Genomic DNA, 25,324 nt, shown 5'->3' with positions numbered 1-25,324 from the left:
GAACATATTTTTTATTTTATATTACTGCAGGGGTCTAAGTGACCCCTAGAATAGTAAATTTTGAGACAGCTGTGACTCTTCACATGGGCAGCAGAAATTACATTACACAAGGAAAGAGAGGTAGTTGAGAAGAGGCACTAATCTGTCCTGTCTTAGTTCCAGGAGTTTTAACTCTAAAATTGTTCACTTATATAATAAAACTCAACAACATTATGTGATCTGATTTATTTTTACTAGATATTTTTAATAGGAAGAAAACTATACTATATTATGTGACAGAACACTAAATTAAGTTTACGGTTTGACAGAACAAAAATATTTTAATTTAGACATTAACTTGTAAGACTTTAGTGATAAAGCCACTCTAATAAAAATTATATGTCAAAAAATGACTTGAATACGTGATCAGGGAACTGTTTGGTTCAATTAGAGTAAAGACATAAAGGAAAACCTGAGTTGGCTGTGGATATCACTACCTGAACTGGCTGTAAAGATTAGCATGGCAATAATAGTTCATTTTCATATATAAATTTTTAAAAGGACAATTTTACTCTCTAATTTAGGTAAATCAGGAGAAAAGTTAAGTTTACTTAATTAGCACTAATTAAAAGAAATACAAATTTCAGAATTTCTTTAAAAATGTAATTTTGTTGAGACAGCTGGGTGGCTTAGTAGGTTAAGGGTCCAACTCTTGACCTCAGCTCAGGTCATGATCTCCTGGTTTGTGACATCTGGACCCACATCAAGCCTGATTGGTGTTCTCTCCCTCTCCCTCTCCTTCTCAGTCTCTGCCCCTCCCCTGCTTGCACTGCTCTCACACTCTCAAAATAAATAAATAAACTTTCAAAATAAATTAATTAAATAAATAAAGTGGAATTTTGTTCATTTTTAAAAAGTAGATAAGGATCTGGGTAATAAAACATTATTTGCATTTCTGAAAATGTATTAATATAAATTCATACATTAATTAATTTGAATGATAAAATGTGTAAGTTTTCTTCTAAAAATGTGCTAGGGTATAGTAATTTTAATTTTCTTTTTACAAAATAATTTGCAGCATCAATTTGTAATTTTGCAAACAGTACAAATATTAATTTTTATCTACATCCCTTGAGTGATCATCAGTTTCAAAGTAATCAAGTTACTATAGTAACATTTTACAGGATATTGGAGTATTAGGTCTCTTCAATCTAAAAATTAATATCTGAAACCAATACCAAAATGAGTTTTAAGAGAACCAGTTTAAATTCTCAATATATCACTTGCTGTGGGATCTATATTTTTATCACTAGCCATGGATTCCTTATAAAGTCTTCACAATTTCATTTGATTTTAATATTTAAATGTTAGTGTTTACTAATTAAAAGGACTGATATTTCTGAAATCAAGTAGTTAGCTCACTTAACTATTCAACTATCTTGTTAGAGACTATCAGTCACACTGAATAGTATCTGTAAGTTGAGCAAATGATACAATCAGTTTTGTTGGTTCTGTTTCAGCTTTGAATTTTAGTAGGCTTTCATTGTGTTAACATGTCCTAATAAAAACAGTAAATAATTACTTTGTAAAGAAGTATCAAATACAAACAAGCTTAAGTCTGCTTATCAGGAATAAAAACTACCATTTTAGGGGCACCTGGATGGATCAGCGGATTAAGCATCCAACTCTTGGTTTTGGCTGAGGTCATAATGTCACAGTTTGTGGGGTTGAACCCTGCATCGGGCTCTGCGCCAACAGTGTGGAGCCTGTTTGGGATGCTCTCTCCCTCTCCTCCTTGCCCACACATGCTCTCTCTCTCCTTCTCTCTTTCTTTCTTTCTCTCACTCAATATAAATAAATAAAGTTTAAAAAAAAGGAGTCATTTAATATACAGAGAAAAACGTGACTATAACCTAACTGTTCACACACATCTTACTGAATTACAAATTATAAATTAACTGTTTGTAAATAATGTGTTGAATTTTCAAAAAAATTCAAGACATTCTGAATGCTTTATGTAAAGACATATTTAAACACAATTTTAAATAAAGTTTCCAGGGGCGCCTGGGTGGCTCAGTCGGTTGAGCGTCCGACTTTGGCTCAGGTCATGATCTCGCAGTTTGTGGGTTCGAGCCCCACATCAGGCTCTGGGCTGACAGCTAGCTCAGAGCCTGGAGCCTGTCCTCAGATTCTGTGTCTCCCTCTCTCTCTGACCCTCCCCGGCTCACACACTCTCCCTCTCAAAAATGAATAAAACATTTAAAAAAAATAATAAAGTTTCCAGGATAAATATATAAAATAAAGTGTTTAAGGGAACAGGAAAGTTTTATATACCTGGAAATCACTTATGTGTAACACCAATTTCTCAAAGATGCTGGAAAAATGAGGTTGTACTCTAGTTTAGTAGTATGCAAAGTGCCATAGCATGCTTTTAAGAATTCAGACACTGTTTTAAGCATGATATGTGATAGTAAACAAGAATTCTCTCCAGAGTTATTATATATGAGAAAAGGAGAAGAATCCATTTCTAATAAAGCCAAGCAAGGGAATAAATAGGTTAGTTTTATCTTAAGAAAATACGAAGGGAGAACTAATTGCTAAAGACTCCATGGAGTTTTGTGGTGATGAGAATCTTTGCTAGAGTACTGACGGCAACAGATACCAACATTTACATAAGGCTATTCTAGTTTACCTTCATTTTCATTTTGTTGCATTTAATTCTGTCACTGTTTTATTGACATTCAACTGAACCTTCAAACTGGTCAGCCTGGTCTCATGCCTTTTGTCTCTACATCATCATTTCCTGTTAGTGTCCTACACATATTCTAGGCTGAGGGGTAAAACAACCTTTCTTGTTCCTGAAATTGTTCTTACTGTCCCACATCTGCTTTTATCCCTGCCTTTCCGAATCCTATACAAAAGCCCACGACAAATTCCACTAACTCCATAAAGCCTTTTCTGAAATATCCCCACTGCTCCCAGCACAAGCAGATTCTTCCCAGTAGAACTGTGACATTTTATTGTGTTACCATTTTATTTATTTATTTATTTTGAGAGAGGCAGAGACAGCATGGGGGGGCGGGACAGAGAGAGAGAGAGAGAGAGAGAGAGAGAGAGAGAGAGAGAGCGGGAGGGACGGAGGAGAGTGAGAATCCCAAGCAGGCTAAGAGTATGAGAGTCAAACAGGCAAGAGTATCCTGGCTCCACAATGTGTGACTGTTCAAGATATTAACTCCCTAGAGCCTTGGATCCCTGCTCTAAAGACTGGAGAAAGTCATTACTGACTTTACAGGTTTGTGCTTACATAGAACATCAAGCTTGAAATAAAGCAATGAATCAATAAATGCACGCATTTTGCCTTATGCCTCTGATCCTACAAAAAAGAAGGGAAGGGGGTCTTATACAGTCACTCAAAACTATTTTTAACTTTCCAGATTCTCTCCTCTTTGCACTTACTCTGCTCTTCCTGAAGGTCTAGATATGTGATCTTCTAAACTGACTGTACATTAATTAATTATGATCATCAGTTTAAGTGACAAGTGGAAAGTTCCAGTAATTTCTTGGGCAAAAATGCAGACTTGTAGTCCTGTATTTGTAAGGCTATAGACATAGAGTTGTGGAAAGGAAGGAAAGGCTGCTTCTGTATCCCTAACAAGCAGTCAGTCACAGTCAGAAGTTAGAACGTGGGAACATCCGCAACATGGCACCACCACGCACACTGCTGAGTCTAAGGAAGCAACCCAGTTTACATCCTTAAGACAGTTCACTTAGAACCAGTTATTGCTCTAATGAGATTCATCAGAGAACATGAAACCCTCATTTAACCTTTTTCTCCCCCCAACAATGCAAATTAGTACTGGGCAGTAATTCAAGAAGCTGAAAACAAATCCCACAATGGTGGGGGGCGGGGTGTTCCTCGTACCAGATGCACTAATAGAAGATAATCAGGAGCAAGAAAAGCGTCAAAGTTTGAACAGATAAAAAATATAAATCCTCCAAAGCTGTATTACTTACTCATCACTTCTGTTTTAAAAATATATCCCCTTTTAGGTATTCACATTCACACAAAAACTATACTGATAGAATATGTCTTGTTCCTTTAGAGAACACATTTAAAATTTGGTGTTTAAACTGAAGAAGTTATACATATAAAACTTTTAAAAAAGGACTGCCTGGGCGACAGGGCCTTGAGTAACAGAGACCTTATTCGTCCCTGGCAACCACCATAAGACCTGGTACACTCAAGTCACTCAATAAGCTTTTGTTGCTTACGCTGACATTGCAGTTAAGGCTGCCATATCAACACAAAAAAGCACCAGCACACTTACCTGCAGTTTAATGTAATTTCAAAACCATTTAGTAAATACACTGAAACAAGTCAGTATCACTTATGGCTAGACACCAATTATATAATAATTCGGAACGTAGCTGGACATTCCACATATTGCACTAAAAGTGAGAGCATTTCCTAAGAGCAACTGTAAACAAGGCCAGCAAGGCGGAAGATCCACATCCCCTAGTAGTAGATCACAGGAGGCCACCTTAACAGATTTCATTACAGTGCCGCCAAGGGCAAATACGGTGAACCTAATTAAGTAATTAGCAAGAGATTTCCTGTATGAAAGTATTACGTCCTCCTCTTAAAAGTGGCCACCTATTGGGTTAGCAAATTAGCGGTATTTAAGCAATGGCAAACAATATACTTGGGATTGGCTACATGTTATCAAAAAACAGCAATCCAAAAACAAACTCAAGTGTTTAATTATACGAAGCTAATGTGGTTCCCTGTGAGGTTTCAGATAATTGTTTATTTTCCCATATAAACATGACTATAAAAAAAATCTAAGACTATTTAATGGGAAAGAGCTACTGTTAATTACTGTGATACTAGTTGAAATCTGTTGAAACATTTAAAATCACATAGGTTACTGGAATTGATTTAATTTAATTTTTTTAATTTTTAATTTTTTAAATGTTTTTTATTTGTTTTTGAGAGAGAGAGAGCAAGCAAGTATGAGGAGGGGAGGGTCAGAGAGAAAGGGAGACACAGAATCTGAAGACAAGCTCCAGGCTCTGAGCTAGCTGTCAGCACAGAGCCTGATGTGGGGCTTGAACCCATAAACCTCAAGATCATGAGCGGAGTCAAAGTGGGATGCTTAACTGACTGAGCCACCCAGGTGCCCCTGGAAGTGATTTTAATTTTCCAGATGCCTACATCGTCGAAATCTACCTTTAACAATAGTCGATTCACAAAGTCTAATGTCATCATTAATTACATAACAACTAGGCTAATCATATATTCTGGATTCAAATATCCTTTAACATTGCATAAGAAGTATTTATCTAACATGTTAGCCTGATTAGCAACTCTATAAAACCACAGCAATTGAAAGAATTATTTTTCCACATACTGAGATGTCTAATAAAATGGGTCACTTGAAACTCTGTATATTTGTCCCCTGCTGGTTCAATTTTTCATAGAACTTAACCAAATGTTTGGGTGGCAGGGGTTTTCATGAATCAAGATTGTTTCCAAGTTACAAGGCTGAAGAAACAATGTGAGAATTACTCCTTTCAAGTTTAGCCTAACAACGTTAGCTTTGCGTTTCCTTCACTTGCTAAATCCATCACATAATACATTTTAAAAGCACGATGAACTCACATTAATTTCAGAGTAATTTAAAAGCAGACTGGTATACAATTTTTGAAGGAAATTTAGTCACTGATATAGTTTCAGAATAGATTAATGTGCCATCTCTTGAAACAGCCTTCCTGCATGGAAGTGTTTCTGCCTATCCAGTGTTTACATGCCTGCACACACCACATTTTATCACATTTCACCACGATTCATTCCTTTACTGGTTTTAAATATTTGTGCTGCAATACCTACAGAACAGAAACAAGTCAAAGCACATCTCTTAATAATTGTGCTTATTAAAAAAAAGGAACTGGAAAGGATAGAATTTTTTGACCAATTTCCTCATTCTAAGAACATTAAAAAAAAAAAAAAAAGCTGAGACCCAGAGATCGACTTAAATACTGTCACAGGGTTATTTAGCATTAGGACTAGATCAAGATTCTTTCCCATGACACAACTAGAGTAACCTAAGATTATCATCTCTACCATGGGCATTCTCGAGAGCAGAAACTGGGTTCCTAGAAAAAAATTTTTTAGAAACCACCATTCATAATAAATAAATTACCATTCATAAAAATCAACCCTCTACATCAATCCATGAAGTATACACAATGAAAACACTTGTTAATTGATTGTTCTTGGCATCTCCACCAGCAGAGGCAAGGTGGACCTGGAATTCAGGAATAGGAACAAAGTTCTTACGTTTTTACTTAAAACTTGATTCAGGATTTACCTTTGTGCTGCTAGACCTTCAGCAGAGACTCCATATTTGCCGACAGGGGTATGGCATTGGTTGCTCACAGCCACCATAAAACCTTGTCATTGCAACCTACCTCCTTGGCCATGTCTGTATATTTCTGCTTTTCCTTTGGATCTAGAACAGCCCACCAATCAGCCAATATCTTGGTAGCACCTCGGTTATCAAGCCGGGGGTGTTCCTGTCTTACAAGGGAGCGATGACGTTTGCAAAATAAGAGAAATGCATTCATTGGTCTCCGGGCTCGCTGTTCTGGTGATTCATCATCAGTCTCACCAACATCTTGCTCTAGGCCATCAGCCCCAAGAAGTTGAACCTATTACCAAACCGAAACAAAAGCAAATGTTTAACACATCCTGGACAGTTTTGCTTTAGAATTAGTTTTGGTTTTCAAATTGTATTTTTTTTTTACCTCCATTTAAACAACTTACAAATTGGAAAAAAATTAATCATCAACCACTATTAGTGGTTGATAACCAACTTACAATGTATTCTGCATAGTTTCTATAGCAACCTGTGCATGTCTCTATTACAGAATATATTATATCATGTTATAATTGCTTACATTTTCCCCCTCAGTGAACTCTTTGAGGACAAAAGTTTACAATCATGGTATCTAGCTCAATGTCTGGTGTAACATCAGTACCTAACTAACTGCTCAATAAATAAATAAACCCATACTGTGATACATGCATGTCAAGATTAACAACAACATTCACACACATACACAAAAACATGAATATTAGTTGTTTCTTCTGTTTGGAAAGTGCTTTTCTACAGCTAATAATATGAAAGTGTTTAACATAGAAGTAGGTAATAAAAATGTAACATATGCACATAAGTGGAGCCTCCTACTATAAAAATTAAAACAAACATTTAACATTATTTGAAGGAGGAACTATGTAGTAAATTTTCAAACTTGTAAATATCATTTAGTGAAATGCTATGATGACGGGAGTAAATTCACCTAAGCTTAAACCTTCAAAATAGATTCTGAATCCCCCCTTTCCCTCAGCATTTCATTCAATTCACAGTCGTTAGGGACTTCTACAGAGTTCTGATCCCCCATTCCACCTGTGTAACTGCCATTACCGCTGCCTGAGCCTATGGCCTAGTCCTTCTGCTTCTTTTTTTTTTCATCTTTAAAGTGTTAAATTATTATTTTTGAGAGAGAGAGAAAATAAATAAGTGCGGCAGGGGAAGAGAAAGAGGAGGACAGAGGATCCAAAGCAGGCTCCATGCCGACAGCAGCAAGCCTGATGTGGGGCTCAAACTTATGACCTGAGCCGAAGTTGGACGCTCAACCAACTGAGTCACCCAGGTGTCCCCGCCTCATCTTTCTGCTTCTAATCTCTTACATATTTCTTGCACATGGCTGCAGATACCTCTGATCATAGAATCTCAGAATATATTAGGACTGTTAATAGCTTCTGAGGCTATAAATGTCCATCAACTGATGAATGGATCAAGATGTGGGTTTTATTTATATAATGGAATACTACATGGCAATGAGAAAGGATGAAATCTGGCCATTCGTAGCAACATGGATGGAACTCGAGGGTGTCATGCTAAGTGAAATAAGTCAGGCAGAAAAGGGCAGATACCATGTTTTCACTCACAAGTGGAACAGGAGAAACTTAGCAGAGGACCATGGGGGAGAAAAAGGGGGAAATAGTTGGGGAGAGGGAGGGAGGCAAACCATGACAGACTCTTGAATACTGAGAACAAACTGAGGGCTGATGGGGGAGGGGGAGAAGAGAAGGGGTGATGGGCATGGAGGAGGGCACTTGTCGGGATGAGCACTGGGTATTACATGGAAACCAACTTGACAATAAACTATAAAAGAAAAAATATCTTCTGAGGCTAAAATATGATTCTATGCGATTTCTTCAAAACAGTACAACCACAAGCAGAAGTCCAGAAGGCTTACTAAAGCTATGCCTTTAATTTCTTGTTTCATAGTTAAAATCAAGAAGGACAAAGGTAGTTGTTAGTCTGCATTATATAGTACAGCATTACTTCTTCAGTTTGAGTGCGCAGTGGAATCCCTAGAGGTCTTGTTATACGAAACACAGATTGTCGGGTCCCATTCCCAGAATTTCCAACTCTGTAGTCTGGAGTGAGCCTCCAGAATTTGTATTTGTAACAAGTTCCCAGGTGATGTTGATGCTGCTGGTCTGAAGATCACACTCTGAGAACCACTACTGTAAGGCAACCGTGTTCTTTTACATCATGTTTTATTGGGAAACTCCTATACTCTAGGATGAATCACTAGCTTAATCCAATTTGGTATTTTCAAAAAGGCTTTTAAGTTTAAATTAAATATTGCAAATGCATTTAATTAACCATCAGTTATCTTCAAACAAAATAATATGGTGGAACAATCTTGAAGTTGTAGCTATCTGATTTGGAAATACATTAGAGATTATTGGGAGTGAAGGCTATAGATTTAGTTTCCTCATTATTTATACAATCATTAAAAATTATTGCATTTTCGAGTATTTATTTAGCATTCTGAATGCTCAATAATAAGGAATATCTTTTTAGCATTCTTAAACTAAGAAGCTATAGAAACATCAAGACATAAAAAGTATATTATGTAGGTTGAGGAAGTAATTATATTTCCCCTTCAGAAAAGAATAACTTTTGATTCAGTTATGAAATTATAAAACTCAAGCCAAGAGCTTGAAAAAAAGATAAATAAGACAAGATCCTGGACCAAGGAGCTTACTGTTTGGGAAGGCTGGGGGGAGAGAAAGAGAGAAAAGCAAATTAGTTAAAAAGCAGTATGATGGCTATTACAAGGGGCCAGTGTTATAATGAAGCACTTGTGGATGGATGAAGCACACCAAAGTCTCCCTAGAAAACGGGTTGTCTGAGACAGATTCTAAAAGAGAATCAGAATGGGTCAGATAGTCAATGGGAAGACACAGAAAACGAGAGAGGATTAAGGCTCGATGACTACTGACTGATGTACAGTTCAACAGCACTGGGAGATATAAGATTTGAGAAGGGACCCAGGACATGAGGTTCTGTAGAAGTAGGTGTGGATGTACTTAATGAAAAATATGCTCAGTCATGTCAAATGACATGCATTTAATCTGATAAATAAGTAGTTTCAGACTGTAAAAAAAATCCTTAGGGGGAACAACATAGGTTATCATATTTTACCATAGGTTATTTATTTTGCCAAAAATGAACATTAAAAAATGATGGCAACTACTGTTTAATGTTACAATTACTTCATTAAATTAACTAACCAAAATATGAATAAACAAATGAATAAATAAATTAGATTACATAAAAGTAAAAAACTCTCTATCTGGACTTAAATTTTTCTTTCACCAGGGCCAAGTAATGCTGTGTAACACATCAACACTCGTACTAGACCAGGATACAGAAACCACAGATGGATGTAATGGAGAGCTATGAGTGGTTTTAAGCACAGGAGAGACATCGCCAGATATGTATTTTAAGATAACTCCCGTCAGCAACGTAAGGCATGAATTATAATATCAAAACCAGAAGTAACCCACACTAGAGAAACCATTTCAAAGTCTGTTCCAGCTGTCCATCCAGGTGAGAAAGGAGACAGGGTTGAATCAAGGCCGTAACTATGAGAATGGAGAAGTGAGAACAGACAATATCTGAGGTAGAGCCAAGAGAGTTGGCATCCAATTGGGATTTAACGGCTAAACAAGGAAGAGTGCTTCTAGCTTCAGTGGCAAGGTTCCTTCATACACAACAGAGAGAGCTTTTTCTCGAAGGAGAGAAATTAGATGGGGTGGGGAGCAGAAAGATCAGTACCAGGCAGGCTAAATGTCAGGTGGTTCTCAGCAGAGAAGTCTTGGCTGGGATTATGAACTGAAGTATGAATATAAAGAAGGCAAGCCTAGAAAAGTGGATGAGATCATCAGGTGTGGACTGCAAAGAAAAGGGAATTCAATGATTGCATTCTTTCACTCAGTAACTGTGTACTGGGGGCAGCTGATAGGGAGCAGACACTGCTCTAAGTGGTAAATCCATGAACATATGAACTCCCTGCCCTAATGAAGCAGAAGAACAGCACAGCCAGCTTTTCCTTCTGAAGGGATCCCTCTGGCTGCTCTGTTGAGAAAAAATTGTGGAAAGGCAAGAACAGAGGCAGGGAGAGAGGCAGATACATACTAATCTGCATGAGAAATGGTGGTGGCTTGCAGCAAGGAGGCCATGGTGACCTTGCTAAGAAGGAGTCAAACTGAGAACATGTGTAGAAGGTATGGCTTGAGAACATGCTGATGGATGGATGGATGCATATGAGACTTGAGTAAAAGAAAACAGATAAGCTGTCTGGTCTCACTAACTGAAAAAGTTGTGGGCTCCCATTTAATAAGAAAGGGAAGATACAGGAATGATAGGGTTCAAAGCTTCATTTTGAACACATTCAAACAGAGGTTCTGACTTGAGATCTAAGTGGATATGTCAAGTAAACAGTCAAAACTGCGAGTTTAGAATTTAAGGATTGAGAAAGAAATTAAGAAGCCCAGAGTGGGCACTTGGGTGGCTCAGTTGAGGTTAAGCATCCAATTCTTCATTTCTGCTCAGGTTATGATCTCAAGGTCCATGAGTTTGAGCCCTGCATTGGGCTCTGTGTGAACAGTGCAGAGCCTGCTTGGGATTCTTTCTCTCTTTTTCCTTCTCCTGCTCACTCTTTTTCTCTAAAAAAATAAAGAAACTAAAATATTTTTTTAAAGCCCAGAGAAGACTAAATATTTGAGGGCAGAATAATGGAAAGATATCAAGTGAAAGAAGCTAGGAAAGTGAGGCCAAGAGGAGGGACAGAAAGAGAAGAAAGTTTCTAGGACCAAGTGATCAACAGGCACAAATGTGCCAGAACAATCAAATCAGTATAAAGTTGGCAATGTCCTCGAATAGAATGAGTAACATTGGTTTCTCTGAAAAAAGAAGGGAGAGGAAAAGATGGGTGAGTGAAATAAGTGTACAGGTGAGTAGAGGAAGCGGAAAGAGTCATTTCTGGTGGCCTCTATTTTCTCTGTTAAAGAGGAGAAAACGGTCAACAGTGAGGGAGACTATAGAGGGGATCCAGATAAGATGTCTGAAAAACAGGAAATACAGAAAAAAAAATGGAAGCTGACCCAAACCTAGAACAAAAGACTGAATGGATGTCAAAGGTCTGAAGAATACTAAAAACATGTTTACAAAAGTTGTAGTGACACAAAATATGTACTCATTTATTCTTCCATTGAACATTTATCTTTTCAATACTCGCTATGTGCCAGGTACCACTTTAGGTTCCAAGGATATGCAGGGCAAGACCTCTGCTCTTACTGAGCTTACGTTCTAGTCTGGAAAGACAAACACACACAGGTATATAGCTAAGCACAAGTTAAACAGTAAGAAATGCCAGGAAGGAAATCCTTGGACATGGAATGAGTTGGGTGGGAGGGTCACCTGAGATGAGGAGGTCCCATCTCTTGGGGAGGTAGTCTCTGTGCTGAGAGCTGAATGAGAAGGAGGAGGAACCAGTTCTGCCTAGACTTGGAGGAAGGTGTGGCTTTCTAAAGTCACCTGCATGGTTGTGTGACTTTCTAAATGAGAGCTGGCTGCTCAAGCGTGAGACCAGAGAGGGGATGTGGAGGACTGAGGGTGTGTGTGTGTGTGTGTGTGTGTGTGTGTGTGTGTGTGTGTGTGAGAGAGAGAGAGAGAGAGAGAGAGAGAGAGAGAGAGAGAACAGCCAGATGCCACAAAAGCGGCAGAGGTGAGAGCTGCAGCGCTGTTAGGCTGCCCCTGGAGGAAGGTGCCACGCACGTGCATCATTTACGAAGACCCCCATCTCCACTGCATATGAATGCTACCATATTACCTGAAAATCATTATTTACTAGACAGAAATACCACTGAAGAAGGATCTGTTTCTGTCTTAACTGTTAGGAAGTATAGATACTTTAGGAGACCTCGATATCTGGAATAAACATATAAACTGAGTAAATAGGATTTAAATCATAGAGACTTTTAGAAATGCATCTTTCTCACCAACCACTGTAGTTTCTGGAATGAATATGCAAAACTTCTATGTTAAACAGAAAAATTACCTTATCAATATCCTCCTCTTCGTCTTCCTCTTCCTCCTCTTCTGAAAAGTCAAGCAGTTTCTTTGCTAGCAATGGATGCCACTGAAGACACTTTCGTTTTGGTCTTTTTCCAGCCCCTTCTCCGTCTGCTGAATGATCTTTATTTCTATTACTGCCTTTCATTACTGTGACCTGTGGTAAGGAAAAAGGGGAGAGAAATGAGAGAAATCAAAGTAAATTTGATTAAAATTTGTTTATTTAGCTTCCTTAGCTTTAATTGGATTATAGTTTTAATGACTAAAGTATCTACCAGCTCAGGCATTTACTGGATTCAGTAAGAATTCTAAGTACATAATCAAACATTCATTTTAGTTGGCTGACTGGAGCTAATAAAATTTGCCTTTTGTGAAATCTACTTCCTTCCACTCCATCACTTCAGAACTCAAAACCCAAATACAGCAGCAGGATGCCTACACGTTACTGTCACCTGTTCACACTTACTCAGGGTAGTGTCTCAAAGTTGTGCATCAGAAAACTGTGAAAAGATGGAGAGAGGAGGTGCACAGAGGTGGCCCTCCATACATTCTCCAATGGCTCCCATTATTACAATCATTTACATGAATTTTACACTCTACGCCATGATAAATCTGAGCTTGGAGTGTTAGTAAGCAGAACAAATACTTTGTAAGAATCGAATGTTTGGATTAAAATAAAACTATTTCACAAGCTAACACACACTTTTTAAAAAGCAGCTATGCGCAGCCTCCAAGGACCCAGTGCATGAAGTCACTTTTGGTCACTTAGCAAGATGAGCACCCTCTGTCCCCATCTGTGACACACATAATTGCAAGTATTTTGCATCTCTTCATTACAGATGCATCCAAATCCAGTAATCAAGTTTTGTTCTCTAAGCTTTCTGTTCTTGCTCTTCTAAAAGGTGATTGGCTGAAATAGCTAAGCAATGACCAGCCTATGGTGTGACAAAATCTTTCAAAGCCCAGAAACTAAGTTACTTTTGGATGACTTGAAAAAAATTGTTTTCTTAATGATAAAAACAATACACATTCATATTTAGTAAAAATAGCATGAAATGAGGTTTGCATCCTGTATCACACCCAGCACCAGAGCCCAGAGGTAAACTACACATGTCAATTTCTTATATGCATTCTCACAGTATTTTCCTAGTTCAATAGTTCTCATTCATTCAATTTATACAAAAAATATACCAGGTATTGTCCATACATACTCAGGCAAAAATTCAAATAATACACCCAAATGCTATCAACTTAAATGGTTCATGCTGATAATTACAAACACAAACACAGTTGCTGAAATCACAGAACAGTATAGCCTTTTTGGTGAGTAAAAGTGTGCTTTGGTCCAACGCTTGCAAAGTGGTATCAATACATACCATGTTGCTAAAACTAGGTTTTCATAAAGTTTCAAGATTCATCCTGTTCTGAAGCTTTAAAACAACTGCCATAGGCAAATTTATCCTGTCTTTCATTGTTTCATGTTTCATGCTTAGGTCTTCCTCATTTCAAAATTTTTAAAAAATCACTAATATTTCCCTCTAGAAATGGCATGACTTCATTATAAAAAAGAATTTCAATACTGGACCAATCTGTAATTCATTCTGATAAAGGAAGTAAGGATCTAGCTTACTCTTTTTTCCCCCAATTAACTAGCCAACTCTCCCAACAGCTTTATTAAATAATCCAGCTTTCCCCCATTCTATGAAATGGCCTTTTTATCCTACACTAAATTACATTACGTGTACATATCTATGTCTGCATTCTCTTCTGTCGATAATCATCCACCTCTAACCTGTTTGCCTATCCTTTGACCATTTTAATAACCTTAGGAACAATATCATTCTGTATCTTCTTTTATATACAAAGACACCATAGCCATTTAGAAATTTTAATTTGCATAGATCATGCTCATCTAAGTCAATATCTTGACTTTCCTCATATTGTAGTACTTACAGAATATTCCAAAATAAAAATGTATTGCAATTTATTCAGTCATTACAGTATTGATAATCAGATTATTCCTTGTGCTGTAGTAAAATCTTCATTTTAATAAAAAAATTTAATCTTAATCTTGATAAAACTCTTCATCAATTGATTAAAAGCTATGTCTAGTCAAAAGAAGGTGGGAGAGGAAAAGAAAAACATATTCCTATGATCTTTTTAGCAAGAAACTTCTGCTGAGTCTTTGAAGCAATTATATGATTCATGTGGCTGCCTCAAGAGTATTAGAAGTTACTGAAAACTTTAAATGGAATCGGTTATCTGCTATGCTCTTCATAAAGCAACAAAGGTTTCTCGTGAATCAATAGACCATAGACCATTTAATAATTCTCATCATTCTATCTATAAATAAACTTTGGCACAGGCAACCCAATTTCCAAAAATACCAATGCTATGTAGAGAGAAGAGGAAACGGTTATTTTTGTGGCTTATTAATCACTTTAGGATGAGCTGCTTGAATGGCAAGTAAACCCATATGGTGGCCCCAATATTTTAGGAGGTATAACATTTTTATGACCTTTTCTTTTCCACTGAAAAAAGTCCCTTTAACATTTCTTATAAGGTCGATTCAGTGATTATGAACTCCTTTAATTTTTGTCTGGGAAACTTTCTCTCTCCTCTCCTTCAATTCTAAATAATCTTGCCAGGTAGATTATTCTTAGTTGTAGGTGTTTTGTTTTTCTTTTTCTTTCAACCCTTTGAATGTATCATTCCATTTCCTTCTGTCTTGCAAATTTTCTTGCTAAAAATTGGTTGGTGAGTCTTATAGGGGCACCCCTGTATGTAGTTGCTTTTCTCTTGCTTTTTTTATGATTCTCTTTAATTTTTGACATTTTAATTATGATGTGTCTTGGTGTGGATCTCTTTTGAATGCATCTAGTCTTGTGCTCCTCTGATTCCTGGACATAGGAGTCTGTTTTCTTCACCTTAGTGAAGTTTTCAGCTATTGTTTCTTCAAGAAGTTTTCTGCCTCTCTTCTCCTCCTGGGATCCCTATAATGTGAAGGGGTGTGAATGAGTGTGCCCGATACCGTCCCAAAGGTGTCGTAAATCATCCTTACTTTTTATAAAATGATTTCAGGAGTAGAATTTAGTGATTCATTACTTGCATATAACACCCAGTACTCAGCCCAACATGTGCTCTCCGTAGTGCATCCTTATTCTTTTGAAATTGTTTTCTTTTTGCTGTTCGTCTGGGGTGATTTCCACTACCCTGTCTTTTATTTTTATTTTTTTTTTAATTTTTAAATGTTTTTTTATTTCTTTTTGAGAGACCTAGAAAGACAGTGTGAGCAGGGGAGGGTCAGAAAGTGAGGGAGATACAGAATCTAAAACAGGCTCTAGGCTCTGAGTTAGCTGTCAGCACAGAACCTGATGCAGGGGTCAAATCCACAAACCATGAGATTATGACCTGCGCAGAAGCCGGATGCTTAACTGACTGAGCCACCCAGGCGCCCTTTCCCTTTTAGATAAGCTGTTCTGTTCTTCTGTATCATCTACTTCGCTGCTGATTCCCTTTGGTGTATGTTTCATTTCGGTTATTGTATTCAGTTCTGACTGTTCTTTTTACATTTTCTTTCTCTTTGTTGAAGTTCACACCAGGCTCATTCATTCTTCTCCCAAGTTTGGTGAGCATCTTTATAACCATTATTTTGAACTATTATTTATTACACATCTTTGTTTCCTTTAGCTCTTTTTCCGAGGTTTTGTCTTTCATTTGGAACATATACCTTTGCCTGAGTTTCTGTTTGTATGTACCAGTAGGTCAGCTAAATCTACTGGTCTTGAAGGAGTGGCCGTTTCCTGTGGGGCCCAGGAGCACAATCCTCTGAGTCACCAGGACCAAGTATTCCAGGGGTGTCTCCCACGTAGGTGGTATACAACCTCCTGTAGTGGCTAGGTTGGGACAGCTGTAGGTGCACCGGTCAAGGAGCTGCCTCCCAGCCTGGCTGGCTGCAATGTCTGGCCATGACTACTACGGAGAGGGGCTGCACTCCAGTGTACTGGCTGAGAGGCCTGGTTACCGTGGTGTTGGTGGGCGGGGCTGGTCTCCTGCATGGCTGGCTGTGAGGCCTGGCCACGACTATTGTGGTCATGCTGGTAGGTGGACCGCCTCCCTCCCTGAGTGCCAGTTGCTCTGTGGGGGTTCTAATCCAGGCTGAGACTGTGGCTAGGTTCAGTGAGGCAGGACCTTTGGCAGGGGGGAGGGAGGTAACAGAGGTTTCAGATAAGGACTCTTGAATGTAGTGAGGTAGACCCACTCTGAGGGAAACTGGGGGTGCTGGTCTTGGCCAAGGTAACTTGCTGGGACAGAGGCTGCCTGGGGGTGGAGAGTGGGGGGAGAGTGGGACCCACTTTGCTGGGTTACCAATCTAAGCCAAGGGTGCTCACCAGGGCAGAAGCCCCTTTGGAGGGATGCCTACTGGGGGTGAATCAGCAGAGGAAAGCAGGGGGAGGGATGAGTAGTGCTAACAAGGTAGATGGAGAGTATCGGAAATGGCTCCCACAAGCGACAGGCTAGCTAGGTCAGAGGAAAGGAAAATGGTGCCTTCCAGTGCTTCCATTCCCCTAGACATTTCCTACAGATCCCTGCTGCTCTGGCATAAACCCTAAAATTAGTCAACAAACATCCTTTATGTATGGCCCAGGTGCTTTTCCAACTGCTCTCTGCTGGGTCTTAGAGCAAGTGCGTTTGTGTGTAAGCCCTTTAACTGCAGAGTCCTAGTTTCTGTTAGTCCACGGCTCACCTGTGGTTAAGCCCTGCTGATGTTCAAAGCCAGACATTCCAGGGGCTCATCTTCCTGGAGTGGGGGGCTGCCTGATGTGGGGCTGGACCTCCTTGCTCCTCAGAAAGAACCTCTGTGTTGGTGATTTCCCTACTGTGTCTCTGCCCCTGCTACCCTTCTCAATGTGGCTTTTTCTTTTTATCTTTAGTTGTGGAAAAGCTGTTCTGCTAGTCTTCAGAGAGAGAGAGTTGTTCCATATATAGTTGTAGTCTGAGGATGTGGTCCGTGGGAGGAGGTCAGCTCAGAATCTTCCTACTCTGCCATCTTAATCCTATCTTTGTTTATGTAACACATTTTTTAAATAGTAAGAGAAATCAGCGGGAGACTATTTAATTATGTGCTTAAATACATTTGCCTGTGTGTGTGTGTGTGTGTGTATAATTTTAATATTCAAAGACAAGTAGCATATATCAAGAATTAAATTGGGGTGCCTGAGTGGCTCAGTTGGTTGAGCATCCAACTTCAGCTCAGGTCATCATCTCACAGTTTGTGGGTTCAAACCCTGCATTGGGCTCTGTGCTGACCGCTAGATCAGATCCTGGAGCCTGTTTCGGATTCTGTCTCCCTCTCTCTCTGTCCCTCCCCTGTTCATGCTCTGTCTCTCTCTGTCTCACAAAAATAAATAAATGCAAAAATAAAAAAGAATTAAATTAATGGGTGGTATATGTGGCTTTGGGGTTCAGAATAATCACATTCACATGTGATTTCTTTTCCATGTAGTTGACATGCCACTATAGATACTGTATGCTTTTTTGGATAATCTCCAAATTAATCTTTTCTTCCCCAGAAATCCACTAGACTTTGTATTGCTAACGACACCACATTTTCCCTTGAATTACAATGATATGGATACATCCTACCTCCCTCACTAGCCCTTTTCTTAATGATCCAAGACTATTTACCTTTATATGCTCAGAAGCATCCTGGCTCAGTCAGTTGTGAGAGTTGTTACAAGCAAGCATATGAATCTCTGTGCTAGACGGTGATAATTGTTTTCATATACCCAAATGGCTTCAAAATTAACCCCTATATCTCTCATTTCCCTGAATTCAGATATTTTTTCTTGACTGAAAACTTTGTAACTGTGACATGCAGGCCAAGGTGGCATGTGGTGTGTAGGAACCACTGGCCACCTGAGCTGGGGAAGAAGTACGAACAAAGGAAGAGTGACAGACATATTTTTAGCATTCATCAGAGATGGAAAAGTGAACAAGTGAATTGGACATAATATACTTTGGACAAAATAGTCAGGAAAAGTGTAACTGAGTCAATGACTATGAAATACCTCAAACTATAAAATGGATACCTTAATAATTTATAGTTATCTAAGTACTTTTTAATTCCTTAAAGATAAGTTTCAAACTGTTGAAAGAAAGTAAAAGAGTGGGGGAAAATGATGCTCCTGATTATCAGTCAGAAGTAATGGGAAAATAAGAAAGAATAATGAAAGAAAAGATGAAGAAAAAGTAGAAGAGACAAAGAAGGCAGACGTTTGAGACTTAAGCCCGTCACTCTTCTTATTTCAACAATAAAGAGATGGGAAAACTGTTAATTTTTGATAGTAACAGAGGCCTACAGTTGTAATTATTTTGCCTCTAAAAGCCCCACGTTATAAAGTTTGATTTCTTATTCTTGAACAAGTACAAATTAAGCTAACAATCTATATACAATAAATGAAGCAATTGGCAGACTTTAGTCAAAAGGATCATTCTTCCATTGTGCACTGCAACTCCAGAATAAATGAGGTCAGATTATTTAACTATCAGTGGACTCTACTTGAAAGATTCAATATCATCAAATTACACTACTGAGATTGTCAAATGACAGAAGCTAAAGGTCCAGATCCAAAATACTGAATATTTATTTATCTTATAATAACAAAGCAATCCATACGTGTCCTCCTATGCCAAGATGAGTGACTCTAATTAGATAATAACTGTTTTGAACTAAATACAAGTCAACTTGGTGATAAATTAGAAAAAAGTTCATTTAACTATTATTCGGGTTTTTATTTTATTATTTTTTATTTATTTTTACATGTTCATTTACTTTTGAGAGAGAAGGCATGAGCGCTGGAGGGGCAAAGAGAGAGGAGGACAGAGGATCTGAAGCAGGCTCCATGCTGATAAGAGAGAGCCTGAGGCAGGGCTCAGAATCCCAAACCATGAGATCATGGCCTACGCTGAAGTCGGACACTTAACCAAATGTGCCACCCAGGTGCCCCTTAAGTGTATTACTCAAAAGCAAGCCCACTCATGAACTTTACTGAGGTCAAACTTCATGAGGATTTTAAAGGAGAAATGTCACAAAAGAAATGGCATAAACGAAACACCACACATAACAAAAGAAAATAATGGGGGTGCCTGGGTGGCTCAGTCAGTTAAGCGTCCGGCTTCAGCTCAGGTCACAATCTTGCTGTTTGTGGGTTCGAGCCTCGCATCGGGCTCTGTGCTGACAGCTAGCTCAGAGCCTGGAGCCTGCTTCAGATTCTGTGTCTCCCTCCCTCTCTGACCATCCCCTGCTCATGCTGTCTCTCTCTCTCAAAAATAAATAAAAAATATTAAAAAACAAAACAAAACCAAAAGAAAATAATGGACACCAGAGCCTGGCGGCTGCATTTAGAATCCTGCGTCTGCCGCTAACTACTTGTTATAAAGTCATTAATCTTGCTGATCTTTCTTCATATGTTGAAACTGCATAATAGCTCTACTGTGAGAACACTTTATGTATGATACCCAGCATAGAATCTGGTACCCGGAAAGCTCTCACTCTGTGTTAGTAAATCCTCCCTTTTCCCACAAGCTTTTTAAGAGGGAGTAAGAGTTTTCACTGCCAGCCTGTGCTTGCTTAAACTCAGCCAAAGACACTGTTCAAAAGAGAACACGTGTCTCCCATTTAACCATGTCCACGTGTTTCCCAGATGATAGAATCCCCAGACTTGGAAACTGAGAAAGAAAGATGGAAAGTTTCCTTTCCTTTGTCTGAGTGATATACAGCCAGAAACAGTTCCTTGGCACAGTCATAAATTTTGTGAATAAGATCCTCTTAGTTTTTCTATCTTGTCTTACAACGTCAGCAATCAGTACACTTCAGTCTTTACAACACTGTGTGAACTGAATATTGTCACAGGGGTATTTTAGAGTTTAAACTGTTTCCTAAATGTCCAATAAAATCCCATCCAAATCATACTAATGGACATTCAGACCCAACCAGGCAGGGGAAGGTAAAAGAGGCCCATGAAATCTCAGTGTTGGACACCACACATTCTAACAACAAATAAGGCCTCCCCTTGGCCCAACTAGGACTGCAAAACTTCATAATTTTCTCAAGTCCACAAAGAATAGGAAAAACCACCCAAAGAGACAGTGACAGAGTGGTCGCTGTAGAGTTCCATACAAATTAGACTGACATGCTTACAATCTTCCTTACAGGGAGCCCTGTTGCTTTCAAGACATGCCTTGCTTCTATCCTTCCAAGGGGTCCTGCTGATAGAGAAGCTGGCAAACACACCAACTCTGAAGTCCTTGCTCACCCCAAACACTCTCCCATTTTCTCTCAAAGATCTTCTCATCCTCCAAGGTGCAGGTCACATATCCCTTCCTCTTTAAGGCTTTCTATAAAAATCTTAAAAACCCACCACTCTGCTCTTTGATCGTACTTGATCTTATTAGGTCAAGCACAGTGTTTTACAGTTAGTTTTATCTATGCCAACTTCCCCCTTCTCCCCCCCAAAAGAAACCCCAGGTTGCAAACTTCTAGAGGGGGGGTGCCATGGTTTCTTCCTTTTTTGTCCCAGGGTGTGGCACTGAGCCTGGTACACAGCAGGCCCTTAAAAAGTACTGCTTATCATTTCTTCACCTAACACATAAACACATGTAACAACTTCCCAGAACGATGTATCCCTAGCAATAATTTTTAAAACAATACTAGTATGCAGCTAACATTTATACTTCCTATATACTTAATGTTCATTATTTCGTTCAGTCTTCACAAGAACCCTCTGAGGCAGGTACTACTATGACTCCCAGCCCGAGAAGCTGAGAGCTAAGAAACTTGCCTGGGGTCACACAGTTAGCAGTAGAGAAGACAGCATCAGAACCAGGAAGCCTAACTCACGGGCCCAAAGGCTTACATAGGAAAGGGGATCTAACAGAAAGCCTTCCATCTGCTGACTCTCTGGCATTTTCCATAGGACAAGTAGCTAATAGGCCATGGAAATACCAAAAGGGAGCACCGAGGGGCTGGGAAGTGTATACTCCAGGCTTCACAGCAAAAAAGTAAGTGCCCATCTCTGATGACTCTGACTGACAAATTAGATTAACTCAAATTCTTTGAAGATAAAAGCCTTACAAGTGCTCATCTTTACTATTTATTATAATTCTAATGACAATTCTAAACTGTAGACAGATTAAATGAAAAATGCCTCACTCAATAAGGTAATACTCTCATTATAGGCAATTCAGTTACTCTATTCATGCAAAGAGTGTCTATAAATGCACTCCTTATTGAAAAGCAGAAGCTCTTCAGGTTGAAACTTTAACTCTGTCAAGATGCTATCTATATGCTCTTCATGAATACTAATAAGGCACCCACTACTTAAAGGGCTTAGCTCTACTGATATAGTTTGGGTGCCCGTGCCCTTACCTCATGAAGGAGTATGTATTTTAAGGTATCTACTACTTCCACTCCATGACATTTAGCCTTAGGAGAGCTTAATGTAACGTGCTGCTCTAGGCTACAGAGATAGACAATAGCTACCTTGAATGAGATAAAGCATCAGAAGGGGTGGCTTAGGGAGGAAAAGCTATTTACACCCAGAATTCAGTAACAGGCTAGGACATGTTTCCAACATATACCTCAAAAAGCCTAATTTTCTGTTTTCCTATAATTTTATGTTGTTTACATTAATAAGAAGAAAGTCACCAAATTCCTGTTTTTCAACAGGCCTAGCATAACACATTTGCCTTCTTTCTAAATTAACAAAGGTTAGGACAGAATTATCACACTGACAAGAAACTAAAGCACAAGACAAGATCATCAGAGTGTCTTCCTCATTTATTCTCAGGCCAGTCGAACACATATCTACTGATCACCTGGTGAGCTATGCATTGTGGGAGTGCAGTGTTCAGCCTTACCTCCCATTCAACTCACCACCCCCTCTCTGCCCTCCTACCAGTAGGCATCTGTCCTGTTCGCCACACATGCCTGGTGCTTCTGCACTGCCCTCCCTCTGCTCTCCCAGACCTGCACACCAGACACCCCAGGCTCACTATTCTACAAGCCTCTCTGAACTGCCATTTCTAAAAAGCTGTCTTTATTTGCCCCAATTCCTATCTTTCTTTCCTAAGCACCTTTATCACCTGCCACATTTAATGGCTGTGCCATATTTTTTGACACTTGATTGTATAACAATTATCATTTTTCTGTACAATACAATGATTTCATGTGAATTCCTCCCACAAAGAGGGAGGTAATGAACATGCCAGATGCTTTTTTCTGGATCTGTCAGAGCAAACATCCCCATGCTAGACAGGGAGACGCTTAGAGAATATGTGAAGAAGCAAACACAGAAATGATACTTTTATGCTTGTCTTTACGTTGTTTTGCTAAAAAAAGAAGAGATGTAAGACTTGAAAAAGAAGCAGGCAGATGAGGAAAAGTAAAACCCCAAGAAAGGTTGCTCAGAAGGGAAAGAAAGAGAACAGAAGAAACAGGTAAATTGACAAGGCAAAGTAATAGATATAATGAAATCTAAGTCCCTATCAAACAGTCATCGATACTAGTCCAACGTTCTACATATCCTTATTCCGGTCTCTGGTTATTTGCCAATGACTCTTATTACTCTCTCAAAACAGCAGATCATAGTACCTTCAGCTCACTAGCTCTCTTCCTTTCAGAACTGGTCTGCTAATAAACCCCGACTCTGAACCCCTCCACTTCTCTTCTCTAGGTCTGCCCCAGGTTGCCGGCTGCTCCCCTAGTCTGACACTACCACACAGTTTCCAATCCCAGGCTGATCTTCAGGCTCCTCGGCAACTCTTTCTCACTTGTCTTATTCAGTCTTAACCAACCCACAGTTCCCATTATGAATTCTCAGGTTTCCCTCAATCCCTACTGATGGTGAGTGAAAATAATAGTAATAATGAGATATATATGTCTATATAAAATGTTTCTATATATATGCTTCTGTATACGTTGCTTCCTACAGGCCAGTAACTAAGAGCTTTATTCTTTTAGCTCACAATAAGCCTAAGAGGTAGGTACTATTATCTCCTCTTTACAGATGAGAAATTGAAGCATATATAACATATAATTTGACTCTTTAGTTTACAAATTAACAACATTGCATTTGTCACATGGGTAGGACATAATCACACTGGCAAGAAGTTGAATCACAAGAGGACATCCTGAGTCTCACCTACTGTCAATGTAGTTGGACACGTATTTACTGACCACCTAATGAGCTATACATTATGTTTGTAAATTATATCATGTCTAAGATCACAATGCTAGACATAACTGGTAGAGCCAGGATTTGAACTCAGGAGGTCTGGCTTCATGTCTCGTTCCTGCCTTCTAATAACAAACTTTATTGATGTTTGCTACAGGCTAATAAATACTTTACACAAAATAATTTCTTTAATCCTTGTTACAACTCTGAGAGAAAGGTACTAAAGGTGAAGCAATTCAGAATGACAAAGCTTCAGCAACATGCCTGAGCCACTCTGCAGCATGCGGAGGAGGGGCCGTGATTGGAACCTCGAATTTCTGCCCTCAGAGCATTCCACCACTTTTCCCTTCCTACCACAATGCTAGCCATTCTGAGAAAATGCCTTTGCCCTCTGCTTCACAGGAAGGTTTTTGTATGTGTGAGCTCTCCCAAACCTCCACAAGCTCTCAGTCTGCCAAGGCCAAAACTTGCATCTTTCTTCTTCCATCTTCTCTCAAAGGCAGAGATTCAAGGTCAACTTCTCTCACTTTCATTATCATTATGTGCTTTTTAATCTCTTATCCTGCCACCCTGGGCCACTAGTCTTACAGTTTCTTTCTTTGATGAACTATTGACAAACTGTCAAAAGTTCCTTCTAGTTAATACCTTCTCCTACAGTCTATACACAATCTCAAGGCTAAAACCCTCTTTGAATCCCCCTCCTCCCTTTAGCTAGGCCTTTTTTTGGGGGGGGGGTGGGGGTACAAAGTGGCCTCCAGCCATCCAGCCAGGACGACTGCCTAACTCCAGGCCATGTAGCTAGTAGCCAAGAACTGGCCTACCTGGTGCTAACATCGTTCATGGGCTCTACCTTGCACGTTATTTTCTGACTGGTTTCCTAATCTTGGTTCTAAACCCCAGGATTAATTTCCCAGAAAGCTCTCCAACTCATTTCACCTGCACAACAGGCTCTGGCTTCTCTACCACACGATTATCGCACTCACACCTATGATTTGGAGTCTCTCAGAGAAAAATGGCTTCTCTGGGGCAGGCTTCTGTCTCCACCATTTACCTGGGTGCATAGCACTGGACACTCCATGCCCCTGACATAAACCTCTAGACATTTCTCTTTTTCTTCACCATAAATTCAAATCTTTGGAATGGCTTCTTGCCCTGACATCTGATCTCTCACCAAGTTCTGCCCCTTCTGCCTCATGTATGTGGCGCTCTCCTCTCCATTCCTACCACACTGATTCAGCATTCTGCACTCTGCTGACTTCAGTTCTCCACACCACAAATGTCTGCCCAGGCTCTTCTCCTGCAGGAAACTCTTCAACTGTCCTTTAATGCCCTCAGGAAAAAGTCCAACCTTCTTCCTTCATTTAACATGCAAGACTCTTCCAGTCTTGGTCCCTGCTTACTTTTATGGCTCAGGTTTCTCTGCTCTGTTATCACTTTAATAGCTCTGCCCACAAGGAGCCACACGCTATCATTTGGGATTTGCCATGGCCTCTTACCTCTTAGCGGGTGCACAACTGTCTGCTTGCAATAGACTCAATCCTGCTTCAGGGCTTAGGCTGGATCTTACCTCAGGCCTGTTGGCCCTTTCTAGTCTCTCAGACTAGATGT

The 25,324-nt window shown here is 39.3% G+C and overlaps 1 protein-coding gene across 15 annotated transcripts in view; it reads right to left on the bottom strand.

Annotated features, from left to right (window-relative positions):
- The window catches only part of BBX (BBX high mobility group box domain containing), a 275,389-nt gene that overhangs the window by 87,800 nt on the left and 162,265 nt on the right, over nt 1–25,324 (bottom strand). For all 15 annotated transcript variants that reach the window (XM_029939243.1, XM_029939242.1, XM_029939246.1 and 12 more), the window contains 2 exons: nt 12,466–12,636; nt 6,451–6,690 (listed from right to left, as the gene is read on the bottom strand). In XM_029939243.1, coding sequence (XP_029795103.1) covers nt 6,451–6,690; nt 12,466–12,627 — 402 coding nt within the window. In that variant the 5' untranslated portion in view covers nt 12,628–12,636. The remainder of the gene's footprint in view (nt 1–6,450; nt 6,691–12,465; nt 12,637–25,324) is intronic.

The sequence above is a fragment of the Suricata suricatta genome, chromosome 5 (assembly GCF_006229205.1).
Source record: "Suricata suricatta isolate VVHF042 chromosome 5, meerkat_22Aug2017_6uvM2_HiC, whole genome shotgun sequence".
Classification (NCBI taxonomy): domain Eukaryota; kingdom Metazoa; phylum Chordata; class Mammalia; order Carnivora; family Herpestidae; genus Suricata; species Suricata suricatta.
This window is presented reverse-complemented; position numbering and strand designations above follow the sequence as displayed.